A 19098-nucleotide genomic window follows, 5' to 3' on the forward strand; every position below is an offset into this window, starting at 1 on the left:
CAGCTGGCAAATATGGGGAGACCAGTTTGGGTCTTTCAGTCCAGCTGACCTTCCAGCTGCCCGCAGCTGCACAAGTGAGTCCCGGCAAACCAGGAGAGAGGCCATGCAGCCAACCTCCAGAATCGTGGGAAATAATGAACTGTTGGTCTTTTAAATCCTTACCTTTTGAGGTGCTCTTTTCTGCTGGAATAGATAACAGAACAGTAATAACTAAATCCGTCTAAAGCATTGTCCCGGATCACTGCTTGGGTCTGTCCACTTCCACCATCTCCTTCAAGTAGGTCTAGATTCAGTGTAATCTCAAATACAGACATGTCACACCTCTCACGCCGTGGCCTCCTGCAGGAAGCAGGTGTCTGGGTTCAACAACCAGCATCCATGACGCAGACAGGGTATTTTTGTTTGGGGATCTGTCGCTGTGGGAGGCCAGCTGACGTGCTGCTGGCAGTAATACACCCCGATGTCCTCAGCCTCCACTCCATGGATGGTGAGGGAGAAGTCAGAGCCAGAGCCACTTCCCCGGAACCTGGATGGGGTTCCAGCGGCCCGGGCAGAAGCCCCAAAGATGAGCAGCCGGGGAGGCTCGTTGGGTTTCTGTTGGTACCAGGCCATGGAGGTACCTACGTCCACACTGCTTCTACAGGTGATGGAGACGAAGCTGTCCTGAGGCGCTGCCAGGGTCTCTGGGGCCTGAGTCAGGACGTGCCACCCTGTGCAGTCTGCAAAGACACCCCATCCAGGCGCCACAGGTATTACTTCTCTCAAATGCTTTGAGGAAACACTGTTCTTCAGAAGAGCCATACCATGCTCAAACATGGCACAGACTAGAGATCTAGTGCCCCTGCACCTTCCCACCTTTGCTGTGTCCAAGAATTCACATAGTTGTCGATGTGTCCTCAGACCCAAGACAAGTTATGAAAGGTGACCCAACAGGGCACAGCCCCATCCTATGAAACTGATGGACGAGTCCCTCCCTGAAAGCCTAAATGGATCCTTGATGAGCCTCCAAAGGCAAGGTGGACGTGGGGTGGAAACATGGACAGGGTGCCCCCTGGTTTTCAGGGGTCCAAGGACAGGTTCAAAGCGGTTTGTGCCTCCGCCTCATTGTCAGCCTGGGGCTCTGTGCCTGGATTTCCTACTAAGAGTTAAATAAAAGCAATTCTACATATCCCACTATAATTGCCCCAACCCCCTTTCGAGCACATGGTCTCTGTGCTGAAGGCTATAGGTCCAGCTCACGATCAGCAGCGGGAAACAGGCTTACCCTGAAAGCCCATCACCAGGAGACACAGGAGCTGGGCCTGGAAGCTCATCTTGGAGTATCCTCTGGAACTGCTGTTTCTGGACCAGAAAGCAAGAGGGATGGGGCTGGATAGGCAAATAATGGTCAGGGCTGCTCTGGAATGGGGGCCCATGGCCCAGGGTTAAATAAGCACCGGTCTCCTCGGAGTTGATTTGCATGTCTGAAGACCTAACAGAGCTTTTCTCTAGTGTCTCTCAAGGTGGACAGGCTCACTCCCCCTGCAGCTGGAAGAGGTGGTGGAGGTGACGGAGGTGCCTCTGGTCCCACAGAGGCTGAGGCTAGACTGAGTGGGACCAGTAAGCCTGGCCCATTCACAGGGCTCCTCTCCAGAGGCTGGGATGGAGGTCACCCTGGAGTCAGCCAGATGCCTGCACAGTGATCATGCAAGGATCTAGTGTTCCAGAGATGGGATCTTTCTCTGTTTTCTGCTCTAACTAGATGCCAAGTTAACCATTGATTGAGGCCCAGCCCAGGCAGATAACAGAAAATTGTCAAGCCAAACTGCTTTATCGCAAAGAATATATTTCTGAATGTACACAACTACTACCAACAAAGACTGGTAATTAAAATCAAAGTTAAGTTGGGGTTGAAGAAAATAGTGAATATGAGAAGCCAGGTGTCCACAAAGAGAATTTGGACACACACTGCTGACCTGACAATGTCGCACTGTGTCTGGCCCATGTCTCAGGAAAAGGGATGGTGTCCTGCCCCCTGGAGATCACAGCTGTGGCCTTGGCCTTCTGTTCTGTGTGTTGGAAGCTGGAGCAGCCCCAGAGTCTCAGGTCAGATCTTCTGCACTCTTCTGTAGCCTTCCAAGTCAGGGTTGTAATTCCCAGTTCCCATGGATAGGACCCAGAGAGACATGGGGAGGAAGTACTGGGGACACCTCCTGGGATGTCGGGAAGCTCTGTTCAGTGTCCTCTAAGCTACCTCCATGGAGCATGCCTGTGTACTTCAACCTGGTTCCCTTCTTTTAGTCTGTCTGTCTAGCTGGTTGTCTGTTTTTCATCGGCCTCCCTAAAGGAGTCCCAGTCAGCTACTATAATGGGTCAACAGAACACAGGGAAATGAGGTAGTAGCAGGTCTTTAGGGGCAGGACACAGACCTGTGGTCACCCTGACTGTTTTGCTTTCAGAACCTACCAGTGTTCAGAGAAACTGAGTTCTGGGAAACCAAGGGGACTGAATAATCCCACTACTGGCATTTAGAATCCCACAAGAATTTAAGGAGGCATGTAGGAATGGATTATTGTATTGGGAAGTAAGCTCTTTTATTAGCTCTACAAAAGAATCTTTTATGACCAAGGGGGAATCTACATATCAAAAGGGTTGAAATGCAAACAAGGAGTCTGATGTGGTTAGAGATGAAAGTGAGGCTATGTATGGTCACTGACTGCTCCCCCTGATTTCTAGATGGCAGTCCTGTGTGGGTGCTAGAGTCACAGAGTGGAGAGGGGCAGCATCAAGCTGCAGACAGACAGACTGTGCAGCTTCCTCTATTACACACCTGCTAGTGGGTAGCAAGAAACCAGCTCCAGACCTAGCGCTGCTGCTGCTGATCAGGGCTGGTGGGACCAGGGTGTGGATGTTGTGTTGTGTGTGATAGAACCAAGCTCACCACTCTAAGAGCATCGGCCCTGGTGGTGAATGGGACAGCCTCTGAGGGAGACAGGGGTTGGGGGTGAAGGCTGCATTTACACCAAGTGTCCCTGGCCTGGTGAAAGCTCTTCAGTAATCATCCCTCTTCTCCATGGGAGATGTCGTCCACTGTAAATGGATTTTTAGCCATCTAAATTTAGAAACTCCTCAGCATCCCATAGTTGGGCAAAGTCTAAAATGCTAGGTAGATAGCTCAGTGTGACCTTGGAAAGAACACAGTTCTTAGGGGAGAAAGGTAGGTCTTCCCTCACTCCTGGCCCTGGGGGGGGGGGGCAGGGGGGGGGAGAAGTGTCCTGTGCTGCCCTAGGGAACGAGGAAGGAACATCAGCAGTGAGCACTGCCTCCCTCTCTACCTGGAGAAGGTAATACTCTCCCCCGCCTCATCCCCCTAAAAATCCCTTTTCCTCTTTGAAATCTCTCTTCTCTGTGCAGTTTTCCTGACTCCCCTAGCCAGTACCCCTCTTTCCTCCACACCCTCACCTTGTCTTTGCTATAACCACAGCACATCTCAGTTAAGCTATAATACACATGTATTCATGAGTGTGTAATTATTTATGTATCTAGGGGTCCACCTTCTGTAATAGACAATGACTTGCTTGAAGGTTAAGAACTAAAGATTTCAATATTTGTATGTCTAGGCCAAGGGCCAATACCCCTGTTCTGCAAAAAGAAGTCCCTACCAGCAGGCACAGCCCCGAAGCTCCCAGCTTTCTCCAATGTTGTTTTTTCCCCAGTCACGGAGCAGGAGTGAGGGTGAGGGAGATAGTTGGATGGAAGGGGTTCTTCCAACCCCCAGACACTTGCCCACAGGCTCCACTCTCATGGTGATGTGGTCCCAGGGTGTCAGCTGACTTAGAGATGATGTCTCACCAGGTGCACTGGATTCTTGGCTGGGCACCTGAGCGGTTGGGCCGCACGGAGCCTCCCTCCGTCAGTGTTGGCCTGGTTCATCACTACAATATGATAGCAAGGCATTTCCCTGAATCCCTGCCACCTGTCCTGGAGGGGAGAGATGAGTGAATTCTGTAGGAAAGTGTATAATCTAACTAATAGCCTTCAGCAGTAGCTGAGGTCAGGTGAGGGGCAGGTAGGCAAGAACGTGATTTTTGTGCCACAGATCTGAGAAACAGTAGGATGTCCCCATGTGCAAGCTCCTCAGTATAGTTTACTTTTTAGTTTCCAGAATCACCACTTACTATCAGAGGATTCTGAGGTGGAGTCAGAACCACAGATTAACAAGGGCCGGGATGTGTGAGGGGACAAGGCTGCCTTTTGAAGTTGAGGATGGATGGCCTGTGGGGGAGTAAGGGGAAGTGAGGGAGGGGACTTCAGAGCAGGTGCTGCACAAACACCCTGCAGTTCCACACAGTGACCAAGGGGAGACGCACTGGAGGTGCCCAGATGAGGAGGCTGGGAACCAGTGACAGGAGAAGGAGAGGGATGCCTGTCAGAGCTGTGGCCCCGCCCCTGTCCCTGACAAGGTCCCAGACCCTCAGCAGCCCCAGGGCAGGAGTGACAGCTGGTGAGGTTTGCGCCCCAAGAGGTGACAGGAAGAGGGGGGCCTGTGCTCCTGACCGCATCTCCGTTGTTGATGGTGAAGGGGACTTCTGTCCAGACCGCTGCCCCTGACCAAGCATCATGCCCAGAGGGCCACGTGAGTGAGGAGGAGCCCCAGGAGCTCTTCCTGGTTCCTGCTGAGGTCAGGCTCCAGCAGTGCTGATATGCTGTCTGGCCCTTCAGGAGATGTGACCCTCTCTCCTGGGACACAGTATATAGTGTCCCCACTAGCATGGAGGGGGAAGCCAACATGGACATCACAAACAGGAACAGCAAGCAGGTAGCTCATTCAGCTGGATATATTTCTGATCAGAAAACAAAACAGGCTAACAGCTTCATTTTGGGGGAAATGTCTGACTTTAAAGCAAACAACTGAGGATGAAACCAGAGTCCTCCTTCCTCACCAGTCAGAATAGCAGGAGGAGGGGCACCTGGGTGGCTCAGTTGGTTAAGCGTCTGGCTTCAGCTCAGGTCATGATCTCACGGTTCATGGGTTTGAGCCCCGTGTCAGGCTCTGTGCTGACAGCTAGCTCGGAGCCTGGAGCCTGCTTCAGATTCTGTGTCTCCCTCTCTCTCTGACCCTCCCCTGCTTGTGTTGTCTCTCTCTGTCTCTCAAAAATAAATAAAAAACATAAAAAAAAAAAAGAATAGCAGGAGGAAAAGGATCGAAGTTTCCCAGGTCCCTGAAGTGTCTCCCAAGGCCTCTGAAGCCCAGACCGGGTAGGGATGGGATATTGTCAGCTCAGGCTGCCATACCAAAATCCCAGAGGCTGGGAGGCTTCTGCAGCAGAAGTGTATTTCCCCATAGTTCAGGCAGTTGGAAGGCCCAAGATCCAGGTCCAGAAAGACTCACTTTCTGGTGACGGCTCTCTTCCTGGTTATCAAAAGGCCACCTTCTCAACGTGTCCTCACATGGCCGCCTTGCAGCTTGCATGTAGGAAGAAAGTGAACTCTACAGTGTCTCTTCTCGTAAGGACACTAATCCTATCAGCACAGGGACCCACCCTATGACCTCGTTTAACCTAAATTCTAGGCTTATCTCCAAAAACAGCCACATTGGGAGCTAGAGCCCCAACATTTAAATTTGGGGGATTCATGATTCGGTCCACAGATGAGCGGGACCTGGCTTTCAGTAACACAGCAGAACACTGAAAGAGATTTCCCCTATGAGTCAGCACACAGGTGTCTCTTTTCAGGTGTTTCTTGTCATACCCAGAGTCTTCATTCAAGCCCTAGGTGTTTCCTTGTTCATAATGGGCCACTATCACTCTATGACTGTCCCCGTATTTTTAAGATACAGGGGTTCTCTTTGGTTTGTTGTGGGGCGTGTCTGCCATCTAATGGCTGCTTTGTGATACAGCAACTTACAGGAGTTCAGAGGTTGAGTCCCAGGAAACTGGACTGTGAGACTTTCCACCCATTTTCTAGAAGCTGACATTGGGACATCCATCACTAGGCCAGAGTCTGTAGGGGACACCAAATGATTCCTCTCCTCTGAATAAACCAGGCACCCGGGACCAGGTTAGCAGCTAACAGGTAACCAGGAATTGAGAAAAGATATTGGTCACAAGACAGTTAAGGGCTACGTTCTGTGAGCCATACAAGATGGGGGGTTGGAAAAGAGAGGTGGGCCGGGGGAGACCCTGCAGCCACAATGGCAAGGGGTGGGGGGGATGCAGAGGGCTCCTGGTCTAGATCTGTCACCCCAGCCTCGTTCCTCCCATCAGACACCCTGCCTGAGCAGCTCTGAGAACCACAAGAGGTGCACCAGGGAGGGAACATCGGGACCAACAGCTGGTAAGGCTTGCGTTCTAGCTGCAACACCACGAGAGACCGCATGTCATCTTATTTAGCCCATGACTGGCCAATAGCACTCTCTGTCATAGTGAAACTGTGTATCTGTGCTGTCCAGTAGGAGAGCCATTAGCCACATGTGGCTCTTGAGTACTTGAAATATACCTGTACAAGTAAGTAACTAAGTTTTCATTTTAATTCCAATTTAAGTTGATAAAGCAGTACACAGCTAATATTTACCAGATGAACAGTGCAGTTTTTGCCTGTAATAACCAGCACTGTCATCAGAACACCTGCTGATCATTGTCGAGCATGGAGTCTGTCTCACGGCCACTGCACCAAGACGCGGGGTGGGGTATGGCTGTGATCGAGGTGGACGAAACACCTGGTGGATCTTTGGAATCTTCCCTGCTTCCAGGCAGATGACAGAGACTCCCTTTCTTGGAGACATGAAGAGGGGAGTTGCCCCGCAGTGTCACCACTAGAATAGGAGTTGGACACAATACACAAATGTGTCCTGGCATTGATGATGTCCCACCCCATGGTCTTCCCAGTAAAGTCATGCTGGTGATCAAAGGGGGCGGGAGGGCCTCGCTCACCGAGCAGGGAACTCAATCTCAGTCCCGTAGAATGTGTGCCCCCTTCCCACACACTGCCCCCCACTCCCTTCCTCAGCTCCAGCCAGAGCACAGGACAAGGGGGCCACAACCTGGGCTGCACCTGCCTGACATGGTCCCTGCCCACAGGCAGTGACCAAGCACTGCTTAGGGCTTGAGTAGCAGAGGGTGCACTTTGGGGAACATGCAAAGCTATGAGGGGTGAGGATCTGGGCATCCACCTTCTGAGCAGAGGGCACAGCCCATCTCATGGCTGTATCCCAGGCCACGGAACTTGATGGAAAATGTTGTAACAAATTTTACCAGTGAGAAAAGCCTCAGAAGTCTCCTCATTCTTACAGGACTGGTTTGGTTTATACTAGAGAAGAAACAAAATGTTCTTTTTAAATAAACACTTAATGGTTTGTTAGGAATCTCCTGAGGAGATAATGATTTTAAACACTATCATCCCCCTCTGATAGCTTCAAGATGCTGAACGGGCAGAGAGGAAGGGAAAGTCATTGTTGGTCCTCTGATATGTTTCCTGTGTTCCCTAGGGACAAAGAAGATTTACAAGAGAAAGTTCTTGAAATTTCCCCTTTTCCATGACCTCCTTCTTGCTTCCACTCCCCAAATATCTTCTTTCCCTGACATATGTCTAAACCTCATATCAAATTTTAAAGTTTTGAATAAAAAGACTCACTGACCCCTCTCAAGAAAAAAATTTCAAAATAAAAGTGGCAGCTTGGCCCTAAAGCCCTCCTGTGCCTCCCCAGTTAGGGTAACAGAGCCAGCTAAAAGCCCCCAAACTCTACAGACTACAACCCCTGGAATGAGAAGGCTTCTGTCTCTGACCCAGCTTCCAGAAATTTCCACGGCAGTCATGGAGATGGATTTTGTGAGTCTTCCTGTATGAAAGAACTGTTCAGCTGTGAGGTGTGCAGTTAGCTGACATTTTCCAACTGTGGCCCCTCGGGACCTGTCACAATGCTGGAATCAAATCCACATTCTTCCTAGACAGCTCCCAGCTAGGTGACTAAGGTCTGGCCAGTTCTGATCAGTGGTGGTGAGGGGGCCCTTCCACCAGGCCGGGGAGTTTCCCATGAAACTGTTGAATCTGATAACTAGGCTGACTCAGCCTGTCCAATAAAACATTCTCATAATATTCTCATAAGAATTCACTGGGGTTCTCTCTATCCAGCTCTGCTTCTTCCTTCTGTATCTTTTATAGGTATTGCCTTCTAATGAACCTCTTACTCTCTCAACTCCACCCTACCACCTGATTCCTAGGGGATCCAAACAGATATGGTTGACATGAGGAAGGACCTGAGAAGGCAGCCAATAAAGAAAGAGTTCAAGGACAGGATCACTCAGTACCCAGAAGGTCATCAGGATCCCCACCCATGGCCCTGGGGTCTCCGTTGCTAAAATTGCTGAAGGCGACTTGAGAGAATGTACCTATGGAGAGGATACGCTGGTGGAGGCAATGGTGCAGGGGTCTGGGAAGGAAGGGTGGGGTGTTCAAGGACAGTGGCTCTAGCAGCTGGCTATTAGGTGGCATTGGCCCCGACAGGGCCTGAGGAGAGTTAAACAGTTGAAAAGCAGGTGTGAGGGCCAGAGGACTTCCTTAGCAGTTGAGCAACAGGCCTTTTTTCTCACCGTGGAAAGGCAGAAAAGGCTGAAGACGAAACTGAGGACTTAAAAACCTGAAAAAGATGCAATGTCCAGCTGAGACAAGGCGGTCACGTCATGGTCAGAGCCCCGCTGGGAAATCCTGGGACCTTGGCACATGGATGGGAAAAACTGGTAGAGGATACACAACATTATACAGTGGAAACTAATAAAATGTTTTATGTCAATGACACCTCAATAAAAAAAAAAGTTGTATACTCAACTCACTATTCCTTAGAAACACACCATTTTTTTTTCAGTTTCCACTTATTTGCTAACACGTCCTCTAATCCAGCATCAGGATTTGACAACAGAAAAGTTACCTCAGACAGTCCATGCCAGGAGGCCAAGTCTGCACCACTGATTGGTGATGGAATGAGAGCCCAGATATGTGCTATCTTTGCACTGAATTCAATATTCAGCCAAACAATATTAGCTTTAAAAGTTTATTTATGTACTTTGCACTTAGAGAGCAAGTGGGGGGGGGGGTGGAGAGAATCCCAAGCAGGCTCAATGCTGTCAGCAGGGCTCAAACTCACAAATTGTGAGATGGTGACCTGAGCTGAAGTCGGACACTTCACTGACGGAGCCACCCATGTGCCCCCAAACAATATTAATTTTATACCGCCTCTTTTAACGTCTTCTATTACAGTCTTAAAAATCCTCATATCAGCATGTTACCTTTTAAAACTTATTGGGAAAATGGAACTTTAAAAAAAATTTTTTTTTATTTATTTTTGAGAGACAGAGAGACACAGCGTGAGCAGCGGAGGGTTAGAGAGAGAGGGATACAGAATCTGAAGCAGGCTCCAGGCTCTGAGCTAGCTGTCAGCACAGAGCCCGACACAGGGCTCAAACCCACGAACAGTAAGATCATGACCTGAGCCGAAGTCAGACGCTTAACTGACTGAGCCACCCAGGTGCCCCTGAAACTCTTAGAAAATATAGAGAGTTACTGTGCCATGTGGTGTCACAACAGCCTCCTGCTTGTCCATCCATCTGAAATCCCAAAGGGTTGGATTTTCCTTCAAGTTCTACACATTTTTAATGATATCCTAAAAATTTTCTAAGACTAAGCATAATTGCTACCTGCTCCCTTAGTCCTTCTTTGATTCCTCTGGTCATGTCTTCCTCAGAGGTCCTGAGGAACGTGTGGTCCGACTACTACTTTTGAGCTAATCATTGTTTGTATACATGTTTTACCTTCTCTTCAACACTATGGACTTCTAGAAAGCAGGGACCATAGATTCCACAACCACAGTCCCCGCAATGCACAGGGACTTCCGTTCTTACTGCTCTTATATCTGATCAAAGAAGAAAATGGAGTCATCCCCGTCGACTCTGGGAGGAATGAATCACCATCCGTGAGAGGATCAGTAAACAAAGGGTCAATGAACAAGTCACTCATGTCTTCAAACTCTGAGGCAATCAACCTTGCATGGAAAGGTCAGAGGACTCAAAGGGCAGATGAGTGAGGACCCCTTCAAGATTAAGGAGCCACGGTTTGGGGACAGCGTGGAAAACTTCAGGGCTGTGGTTGGGAGTGGCATGTGTGAGGAGAATAGAAACAGTGACAATGGCCAGAGGTTCCCGAATGGTTAGAATAAGAAGACAGTTTCCTCATAGCATTTGGCAGATGGGAGGCTGAGGGTGGACATCAGGAAGGACTGCTTGAGGAGCTGAGGCCTCAGGAACCCAGAGGAGCACAGATGGAAAATGGCAAGGTGGGAGTGGAGTCCTCTGACTTACCCTCTTTCAGGCATGTCCCTTGGCCATACTAGTAGGACATAGCCCAGCAGCCCAGGACAAGAGGAACGATGATCTGTAGCATCCTTTGTGGTAAGAGAGGAGATGGCGGCGATGTTGGTGGTGACACCATGCCCCCAGCCCCCCACTCCCCATTGGCGCTGGTTGCACCTGCTCTTGGGGCATCTGAGTTGGGACCTCGTATGACCTGACGACTGGACTTTCTGACAGTTTAAGTTATCAGGCGGTGTAATTCCATTTGCATAGTCATTCCCAGCAGTTACAGTTATGTGAACTGATATATAACAGTAGAGAAAAACACGATTTTTCTAGGATGATAATTGCCTTTTTAAAACAAGTTAATATCCTCGTAATATCCTTTCTCTTTTCTGTTGGTTGGTCAAGCCAGACTATTCTAGTCATACTTTTAAATAAAGAATCAAATCTTGGGTTCCATTCTTGGGTTAATAGTACTTCCGGCTTCAATTTTTTTTTTTTTCTGATTTTTTTTGCAAGGGTTGACTGATTTGTTGATATCTAACTATTTTAATTACTTGGTGAGGTGTTCCAAGGAGGACTTTTTTTTAAAGATCTGGATTAATGCTATATATTTTACACTCGCCCCTGCTTTCCCTGCATCTTGTATGGTCCCTGGTTTTATCTCTGGTATATTCGTCATCTCCAGATGATTATTTAATATCTCATTCTTTTTATTCGTGACTATGAAGTTGACTACGCATTTTCCTTGTTTGTCTGCAGTTTTTTTTCTTGTCCTGGAACTTGCTGTTGCAGGATGCTCACATCAGAAATAAGCAAAGCAGCAGAACCAGATACCCACAGGGGCTGCCTGCAGGAATTCTCAGTGGGGACTCACAGTAGGAGGTCAGAGGCTGTTCCTGGGCTCCCCAGAATGGGATCCCTTTGAGCTGGAATACAAGAAAGTGCTTTCTTATCTACCTTCCTCAGATAAAGCCCCCAGAAAACTCCATCAAAGTTCTTGAACCACCTACAACCGTGATTTAAAAGGACTAGATCTCCTCCCAGGGCTTGTAAAGTACTCAGCCCTCAACATATATTAGAATCATTTTTCCCTCCTTCCCTTCCCCCATGGTCTTCTGTTAGGTTTCTCAAGATCCACATATGATATCTATCTTTCTCTGACCGACTTATTTCACTTAGCATGACACCCTCCAGTTCCATCCAGGTTGCTACGAATGGCCAGATTTCATTCTTTCTCATTGCCAAGTAGTATTCCATTGTATAGATAAACCACATCTTCTTGATCCATTCATCACTTGATGGACATTTAGGCTCTTTCCATAGTTTGGCTATTGTTGAAAGCGCTGCTATGACCGTAGGGGTACATGTGCCCCTATGCATCAGCACTCCCGTATCCCAGCACAGGGTATTGTATGTAAGCCAATTTGACAATAAATTATATTTTTTTAAAAAAAGGAATCATGTCATGGGCTTCTTCTAAGAGATCAATGCCTTGATCCCACCAGAGACCCCGAGAATCAGATCTCTGGTGGAGGAGGGGGGTGGGCAGCTCTCAGGTTCGCTGTCACTTGCAACCAACGAGGCTTGGGAAGCACTGAGCCAGGTCATCCGAGGTCGCTTCAGGAGCTCTAACTGCTGGAGAAATCTCTCCCAACACCTGGGACTGAGGGGCAGGAAGAGCTGGCACTGGTCTTTTTCCCGGGGACCCACCAGACAATGAGGAAGAGCGGTGCCTGGAGGCTCTTGGCCAAGAGTCAGCATCCATCCATCCTGCAGCTGCGGACTACATGCTACCCGTGACAACGTGGCTAGGACAAATCGTTTTCCAGCTCTGAATCTTTAGAAGAAGCTTTTCTCTCAAAGACAAAATTATTTTGTTGGCCTTTTCCTGTGTCTTTTCCTTAGGAGTTTTCACAACCTGAGGGTTGTTTTTCCTTGACAAACTTTCGAGGCTGTCAAGATGGTTGTTAAATGGCACTGCCGTCTGAATTATGGAAATTAACTTATCTGCTTTCTGCTTGGTCTCTTTCCCTAATTCTGTAAGTCTGTTCCCTGTTCCCTTGATTCAGTTGTTAACGACTTCCAGTTTGTGTCTGAGGTTCTAATTGGATCACGTCCTTCGAGTACTGAGAAACCATTCTTTAGAGCTTGTAAGGTGGAAGAGGTGAGAGTGTAATGCCCCGAGCTAGCCCGGATCTTGGACAAAATGCCCTTCTCCCTGTGCATCTGTTTCTTCCCCAGGCAAGTGGGTAGGGGGGAGCCTCCTGTACTATAAGTCACACCACCTCTGCGTCTAGAAGAGCTGCTGTGACACCTCTCTTCCTTTCTTGCTTGCTTGATTTCCCCCACCAACCTTTCAGCCTTTCGTTTCCTCCTTCCCTGTTTGTTTTTCTTGCTCTATTCTACTTACCTGGAAAACCCAAGTGTGCAACCCAGCTGCTGGTTTGGGCCATCACAAGGGCCAAGGTGAAATCTCTGAGTGTTAATATACATATATTTTGTTTGTTTGTTTGTTGATCACTGATCACAGTTCTGGGTTCACAGATAACAGCAGGAGAAATGTAGACATTTTCCTCCCAATTTGGCCAGTCCAAGAGCATTTCAGAGGTATTTCCAGGAATAAGGAATTTGTCAGTGATGAAGACGTGAGCACGTACAGCGCGATAACACCCATGTCGATATTCTGGCCTTAACTCACCCTGCCCAGCCAGGCCCTAGTGTCTCCGCCTCCCTCAATCTGATGATTGAATGGAGACTTGCTTACTCTTCTCACAAACTGTCTAACACTCTAGTATCACCCAATCCAACCCCTGGGCTCTCAGTCTGGTTTTAGCACCCACATCTGCAGCATATCCCCACTACCATTTACAATCAGAAATGAATTCTACTTATATAACAAGTGCCTAAAAGTGACCCGACCATGATGGGGGAGGGGAGTCCTTCTTCTTCTTCTCCTTGTCACTGTGGATGACGTATTCCCCAGGGTTACTCTAACTGGGCGTGGGGGTCAGAGGGGGAAAACCAAAAAAGACAGCCACTCATTCTCCTCCAGTGTACATCCGGTCTGTTACCAGAGAGTAATCAAATCATCTGTTACGTTCAGTGACAAGTATCATTTACCATCCCTCCACCACATGAGGTTATATCCTTGGATTTTCTCAAAATCTTCAAGCTCATCCCACAGTTACCCAAACTGATCAACAGGACAAGGCAGATTATAAACTCCACATTTTTCCATCGTATGGGACCACTGTAGGGAGCATGGGCTGCTTTGGGTCACACAAGCATCCCTTGCCCCCACTTTTCCCGTAGCAGCACCTGATGGTTTCTTCTAGTCCATGGTTCTCTCCTGAATCCCAGTCCTTTTCTTCGGATAATGGTACTAAGTCCATCCCCTGTTCCCATGATGGGACTGTGACCCACACCAGATCCATGAGGGGCTTTCATTTCCCAGGTCATTGATTGGTTCTGGGATCGAGCCACATTTGAAGTCATACCCTTGAACTCTCTATAACCTGAACCTATAGAGTCCCTCTTTGCTTTAGCAGCTCTGGGATGGGTTTGCTGTCACTTGCAACCAGAAGGGCTCTGATGATTCATCAGAGCCTGGTGACTGAGAGAATGTGACCTCTGAGGCCCGCTGCCAGGAGTGCCAGCCTCAGCTCTGGGATCAGCTGCTCTGACTGGAAGCCTCCAGGAAGAGAAGGGGCATCTAGGAGACTGGGCGGGGTCAGATGTGTGAAGGCAACTTGGGTCAACCAGTAGCCACCAGACTGTGCCTCCAAACCCACCAAGGGGCCCCAATCCGCAGGCCTCTGCTCTGACTGCCTTTCAATCTGACCCTGCTTTGTGTTTCTTCTTCCTCCATTGTAATACATTGTCCTGTAGCCACGTGTGCTTTGTTCTGAGTCTAGTCCTGACTCACCCCAGCTCGTTCTCATCAACCCCCAAGGCTCTGCCATCTCTTTCCCTCCCCTGTTCCTTATCTTTCCACAGCCTATGAGGGTGATGGTCAGCCAATGGCCAAGTCCAAAGGTCCTAGAATCCCATAGACCCGCCTCCTCAAGCCCTCACTTTAACAATGGGGGCCAGGTCCTCAACACATCCCGGTTCTCAACTCCAGTGATACATAGAATCACTAGAAAGGATTAGATGAGTGGGCGCATCCACAGCTCCTCCAACTGAATTGCTCCTGGGCTGTACCCAGGCATCAACAGCTTGCAAAATTCCCCAGACAGCTCAAAGGCTCAGCTATCCAGTGTGGATCTGTTTACCTGGGGAAGCTCTGAGCATGGCCCTCTTTGTACCTGTTTGTTCAATTTAATGGCAAGATCAGACACACACACAAAGAGTCTCACAAGGTACTGCAGACCTTTTAGTGGTTCCCAGAGCACATGGAGTAATCCAGAAGGCTTTGTGAGATTTGACCCCTGCCTGCCTCTCCACCATCATTTGGAAATACTACTCTCTCACACTCTTGCAAGCCAGCCCCACTGGCTTCATCCTGCTCCATCTGGGGACCTCCCTTCACATGCCTGACTCAGGCTCATCATTCAGTTCTTGGAATAAGCGTCCCTTTTTCAGAGGGCCCGTCCCTGGCCTCTGTAGGGACTCCAGCTCAAGTAGGTCCCTTCTTCAGTCTCGCCATTGCATTGTCTTGTTTCATCGTATAGCACTTAGCACATCAAAGTTATCTTGTTTTTCTCTGTATTTATTGCCTATCTCCCCCCTAGACACAACGCATAACCCAGAATACAAATCCCAAGAAGACATTAATTCTTGCTTTTCTTTTGCCTCTATATCCCCAGCAGTTAATGCCTGAGAGCACAAGGCACTCTCAGCAAATATGTATGAAGTGGAAGGAAGCATTTCCCTCAGTTAGGAAGCCCAGATAAAGAGCAGCAGACATCAATTTCCACCACACGGTGGCAGCACCCGCCCAGACAATGGAAGGGTCTACTTCACCCACCGAGAACACATGTCTGGAAAAATTGTCAGCCTTCAGGCATTTCTGCCTTTCCATCCTTCCAGATCTGTCTAAAGATCCTACGGGCAGTGAAGACCAGGTATCAAAGCCTTGACAAAACATTTAGGACTTCAAGCTGTCCTCACTGAGCCTCAATTTTTCTACCTTTAAAATGAGCACATTTATATTGTAAAATATGTGACGTCCTTTAAAAACTGGCTGCAAAATAAATTTAAAAGGAGGAATTTCAAGAGTGCCTGCGTGACTCAGTCGGTTAAGCGTCTGGCTTTGGCTCAGGTCATGATCTCACAGTTCGTGGGTTCGAGCCCTGCATCAGGCTCTGTGCTGACAGCTAGCTCAGAGCCTGGAGCTTGTTTCAGATTCTATGTCTCCCTCTCTCTCTGACTCTCCCCTGATCATGCTGTCTCTCTCTGACTCTCAGAAATAAATAAAAAACATAAAAATTTTAAAAAATTTCTTTTAAGGAGGGATTCCAAATGTTTCAGAAACAAAGTGTCAGGAAGATTTTTAGAGGTGAGGATAGAGACTAGTGTTGGTGGAAGCAGAGAGCTAAGGTTGGAGTTTTAAGACTTTCTAGTTTACTCATATTTACTGAGCAACTCCTATATGCCTAATTGAGGATATAAAACAAATTTACACGTTCCTTGCCACAAATAGGCTTTAATAATAATTATTATTATTTGCTATTTTAAGTTCCTTTAATTTTTTATAAAAGGTTCCCATGTGTTTGAAAAGACAAAACAAATACATGAACAAATACATGCAGAGAGAAAGGGCTAAAATTTGGTAATTCACACAATTAGAAATGAAGATAGTGGCATGGCAGGAGAAAAGAGGAGATAGCTTGGACGAAGATGACCTGAGTTTGAATCCTGCTTGGATCTGTGTCAGTCACTTAATCTCAAAGTATCTGACTTCAGTACCCAGGCACGGGGCCCTGCAAGGGACTGGCGCTTCATACGTGCTTGTTGAACAAATGTAAAGGGGGAGCGATAACATAGTGCTAGGCTCTGAGATGGCAAGGACTAAATGAGATCGTGAATTCAAACAGGCTTTGTAATTTATAAAATGCCAGGCTATATTGTGAATTATTATGAAGAGCCAATTGTGTGGCCAAACAATGAGAGGCTGAAGTAGGGACAGAGGGTCACTATACCCATGGGTCCCAGGGAAGGCTTGTCAGATGCGGAGGGAAGAATGAAGTTCCAAAGCACGCTTCTCCACCACTGCCAGCAAATCTGCACCCGGGAGGTGCCCACCAGACAGCAGGAGCGTATTTTGTCCTTAGGAAGAGGGGTGATGTGGTCTTATTCGGGAACAGAAGCCAGAAACCCTTCCCTCATGGCGAGGTCTTCTCCATACTGCTGAGAGGTTTTTTCTACCAAATTGGATCTAATCATATTTCTGTTGGACCCCTTCCACCCCCACCTTACGCATATTAGCATCTTCAGAAGAAAGCTCTCCATCCATTCAGAATCTTATTATTGCCTCTATAATTATTATAGTTATGACTATGACAATCATTATAAAGAAAATCATCCAAATGTAGAAAAGCAGAGGAAGGAGGGGACTCCCTGGCTCTGAGTACAATCGCAAAACCACAAACATAGAGAAATAGCAATGGCTCTCCTCCCAGGCTCCCTCGGGGCTCCCCAGAAAGTGGGGTGTGAAAATCACGGGGGGGGGTAATTATACTATGGTCAGAGAAATCCCTTTCTTCTTCCTCCCTGCCCAAGCTTTGTGCATTATTTCTCCTCTGTCTCTTCTATGACTAACTCCATTCAGGCCCCCCCTGCCTCTTGCCTGAAATATCACAACACCCCCATCACCTGCCTCCCAGACTCGAGGATTACCGAGTGTCTCTAGAACAACCCTAAAAGAGTCCTCCCCAGAGAGGGCCCATCATGTCACTGCCTTGTTCAAAGTCAGAAGGAACTTCCCGTCACATAGAGAGTTGATGTGGACGTCTTTATCACAGCTGGAAAACCTCCGTATACCGGCCACCACCTTAACCTACACAGCCCAGACAGAAACATGGGCTCACTGTGGCTGCACACATGCCCCTACTTTACTCCTCGTGCCCCTGCTTCTGTCTGTGTTCAGGTTAGTATCTTAGCCTGACTGTCTGGAATTACCTACTATCTTTCCCATCTGACTCAAAGGCCAGTAGAGGCCTGGCTCAAACTCCCTCCTCCAAATATTTCCCAATGTTGGGATTCTTTATTCTTGCTCCTCTCCAAAGTGGTTCATTTGCATTCATGCTATCCTGCCTTGGGTTTGAGCTACTAAGTTCACACTGTTAGCTCCCTCAACTCTACAATCTTTGAAGATCAGGGTCCATACCTGAGTCCCTCCCACGTGAGTATTTAGCACCAGCAAACTGTGGGAGCTGCACTAATGCCTAATGAGTTGAAGGTGTATTCATCACATCCCTCTGATTTGTCTTCGCCTTTGCCTTGTGAGATGAGTGTATCTGTATAGATGAGTATATTGACCTTGGCACCGCATATGGGCACAGGGGCACCAAACACCTTGGCCTGCACCAGACACCACATGGTGGATCCACACGGAGGGTCAAGTTCAATACAAAAGGGACAAGGGTGGGCCCATCTAAGGTGGCCCACTCTGTGGTGGGGAAATGCCTGAGGTGACTCTGACTCAGAATAACATTACATCATGATGAAGAAATCCAGACCGTGTCCAGGTCCTGGTTTCATGATTTCTACCTGTACGACCCTGGGGGAGTCTCTCAACCTCTCTGAATCGGTTTCCTCACTTAACCTTATGGAATAGCAGAGGATGAATTCGCACCAAATATCTCGCATCGAATCAGGCACGTACTGATACATAGTGCTTTGATGTTAGGAAATTTGCACTAAGGCCATTGGAAAACAACAGACTCAGATTTCTTTTTTGTGCCTGGGAATAGTGGAGAGGAGTCCAAAGTACCATCCCAGGAATGGGGAGGAAAGGGAGAGGCTGAAAAAACATCCCCGGATCATCTGAGCACATTCCCAAGATACCAGGCCACCCATTAGCACGTGTCCCAAGCAGCAAGTCACTGTCACTTCCTCCCCCGTGCCCTGGGAAAGTGCACAGATCGAGTTCATTCCATGAGCCACCGTCTCTTATTCTCAGGCCCAGTCATGACCCTCACTAGCTATCTGATACTCAAAATGTCAGGTATCAGCCATGTTGAATGTGGACCCATGGAGATGAGAGCTGGAGGTGTTTCCTCTAGGCTCTGACTCTAATGCTTTCTTAGCATTAGAGTCAGCATTAGAGTCAGAGCCTAGAGGAAACACCTCCTTTTTCCCCTGCATCCATGGAAGTGTTAACTGAAGGCAAATGCAGTCATCCAAATAGAAGGCAGAAGACAGAATAAAAGAGAAGCTTCTGGGGTGACTAGAAGTCAGCAGAGACCTGTTTTCCACGCAGAGTTGCAGACATGTAGGAGTCTGGGGTCAAAAGTTAGCCTGGCGTATGTTTGATGTGCTGACCCTTCACTTCCGGCCGCACAGCTTTGGGAGCGTGATCTAAGCATTCTGCAATTCCCCTCCTTGCACTTGGAAAGTGACAGTGATGCCAGCTAGCGCCTGTGTGAGAATCATGGCGACGATTAAAGGGGACAATGCACAGAAAGTGCTGCCTGTGCTGTGTCGCACGTGGCAGGGGCTCACTTGGTTAGGAGGGTCAGAGAGGGTGGGAATTTGATCCCGACACAGCCTCAGTGGATATGTTTAGTCCCATTTCACAGTTGAATAAACTCAGGCACCAGAAGTTAAG

The 19098-nt window shown here is 48.2% G+C and overlaps 1 gene segment (V, D, J or C); it reads right to left on the reverse strand.

The window, feature by feature from the left end:
* Nucleotides 1-324: 324 nt before the first annotated feature.
* Nucleotides 325-1384, reverse strand: LOC115290706. The segment is given in 2 exon segments: nt 325-719; nt 1265-1384. Coding segments are annotated over 2 exon segments (444 nt in total).
* Between the last annotated feature and the right edge of the window lie 17714 nt (nt 1385-19098).

This window comes from Suricata suricatta, chromosome 4 (genome assembly GCF_006229205.1).
Source record: "Suricata suricatta isolate VVHF042 chromosome 4, meerkat_22Aug2017_6uvM2_HiC, whole genome shotgun sequence".
Classification (NCBI taxonomy): domain Eukaryota; kingdom Metazoa; phylum Chordata; class Mammalia; order Carnivora; family Herpestidae; genus Suricata; species Suricata suricatta.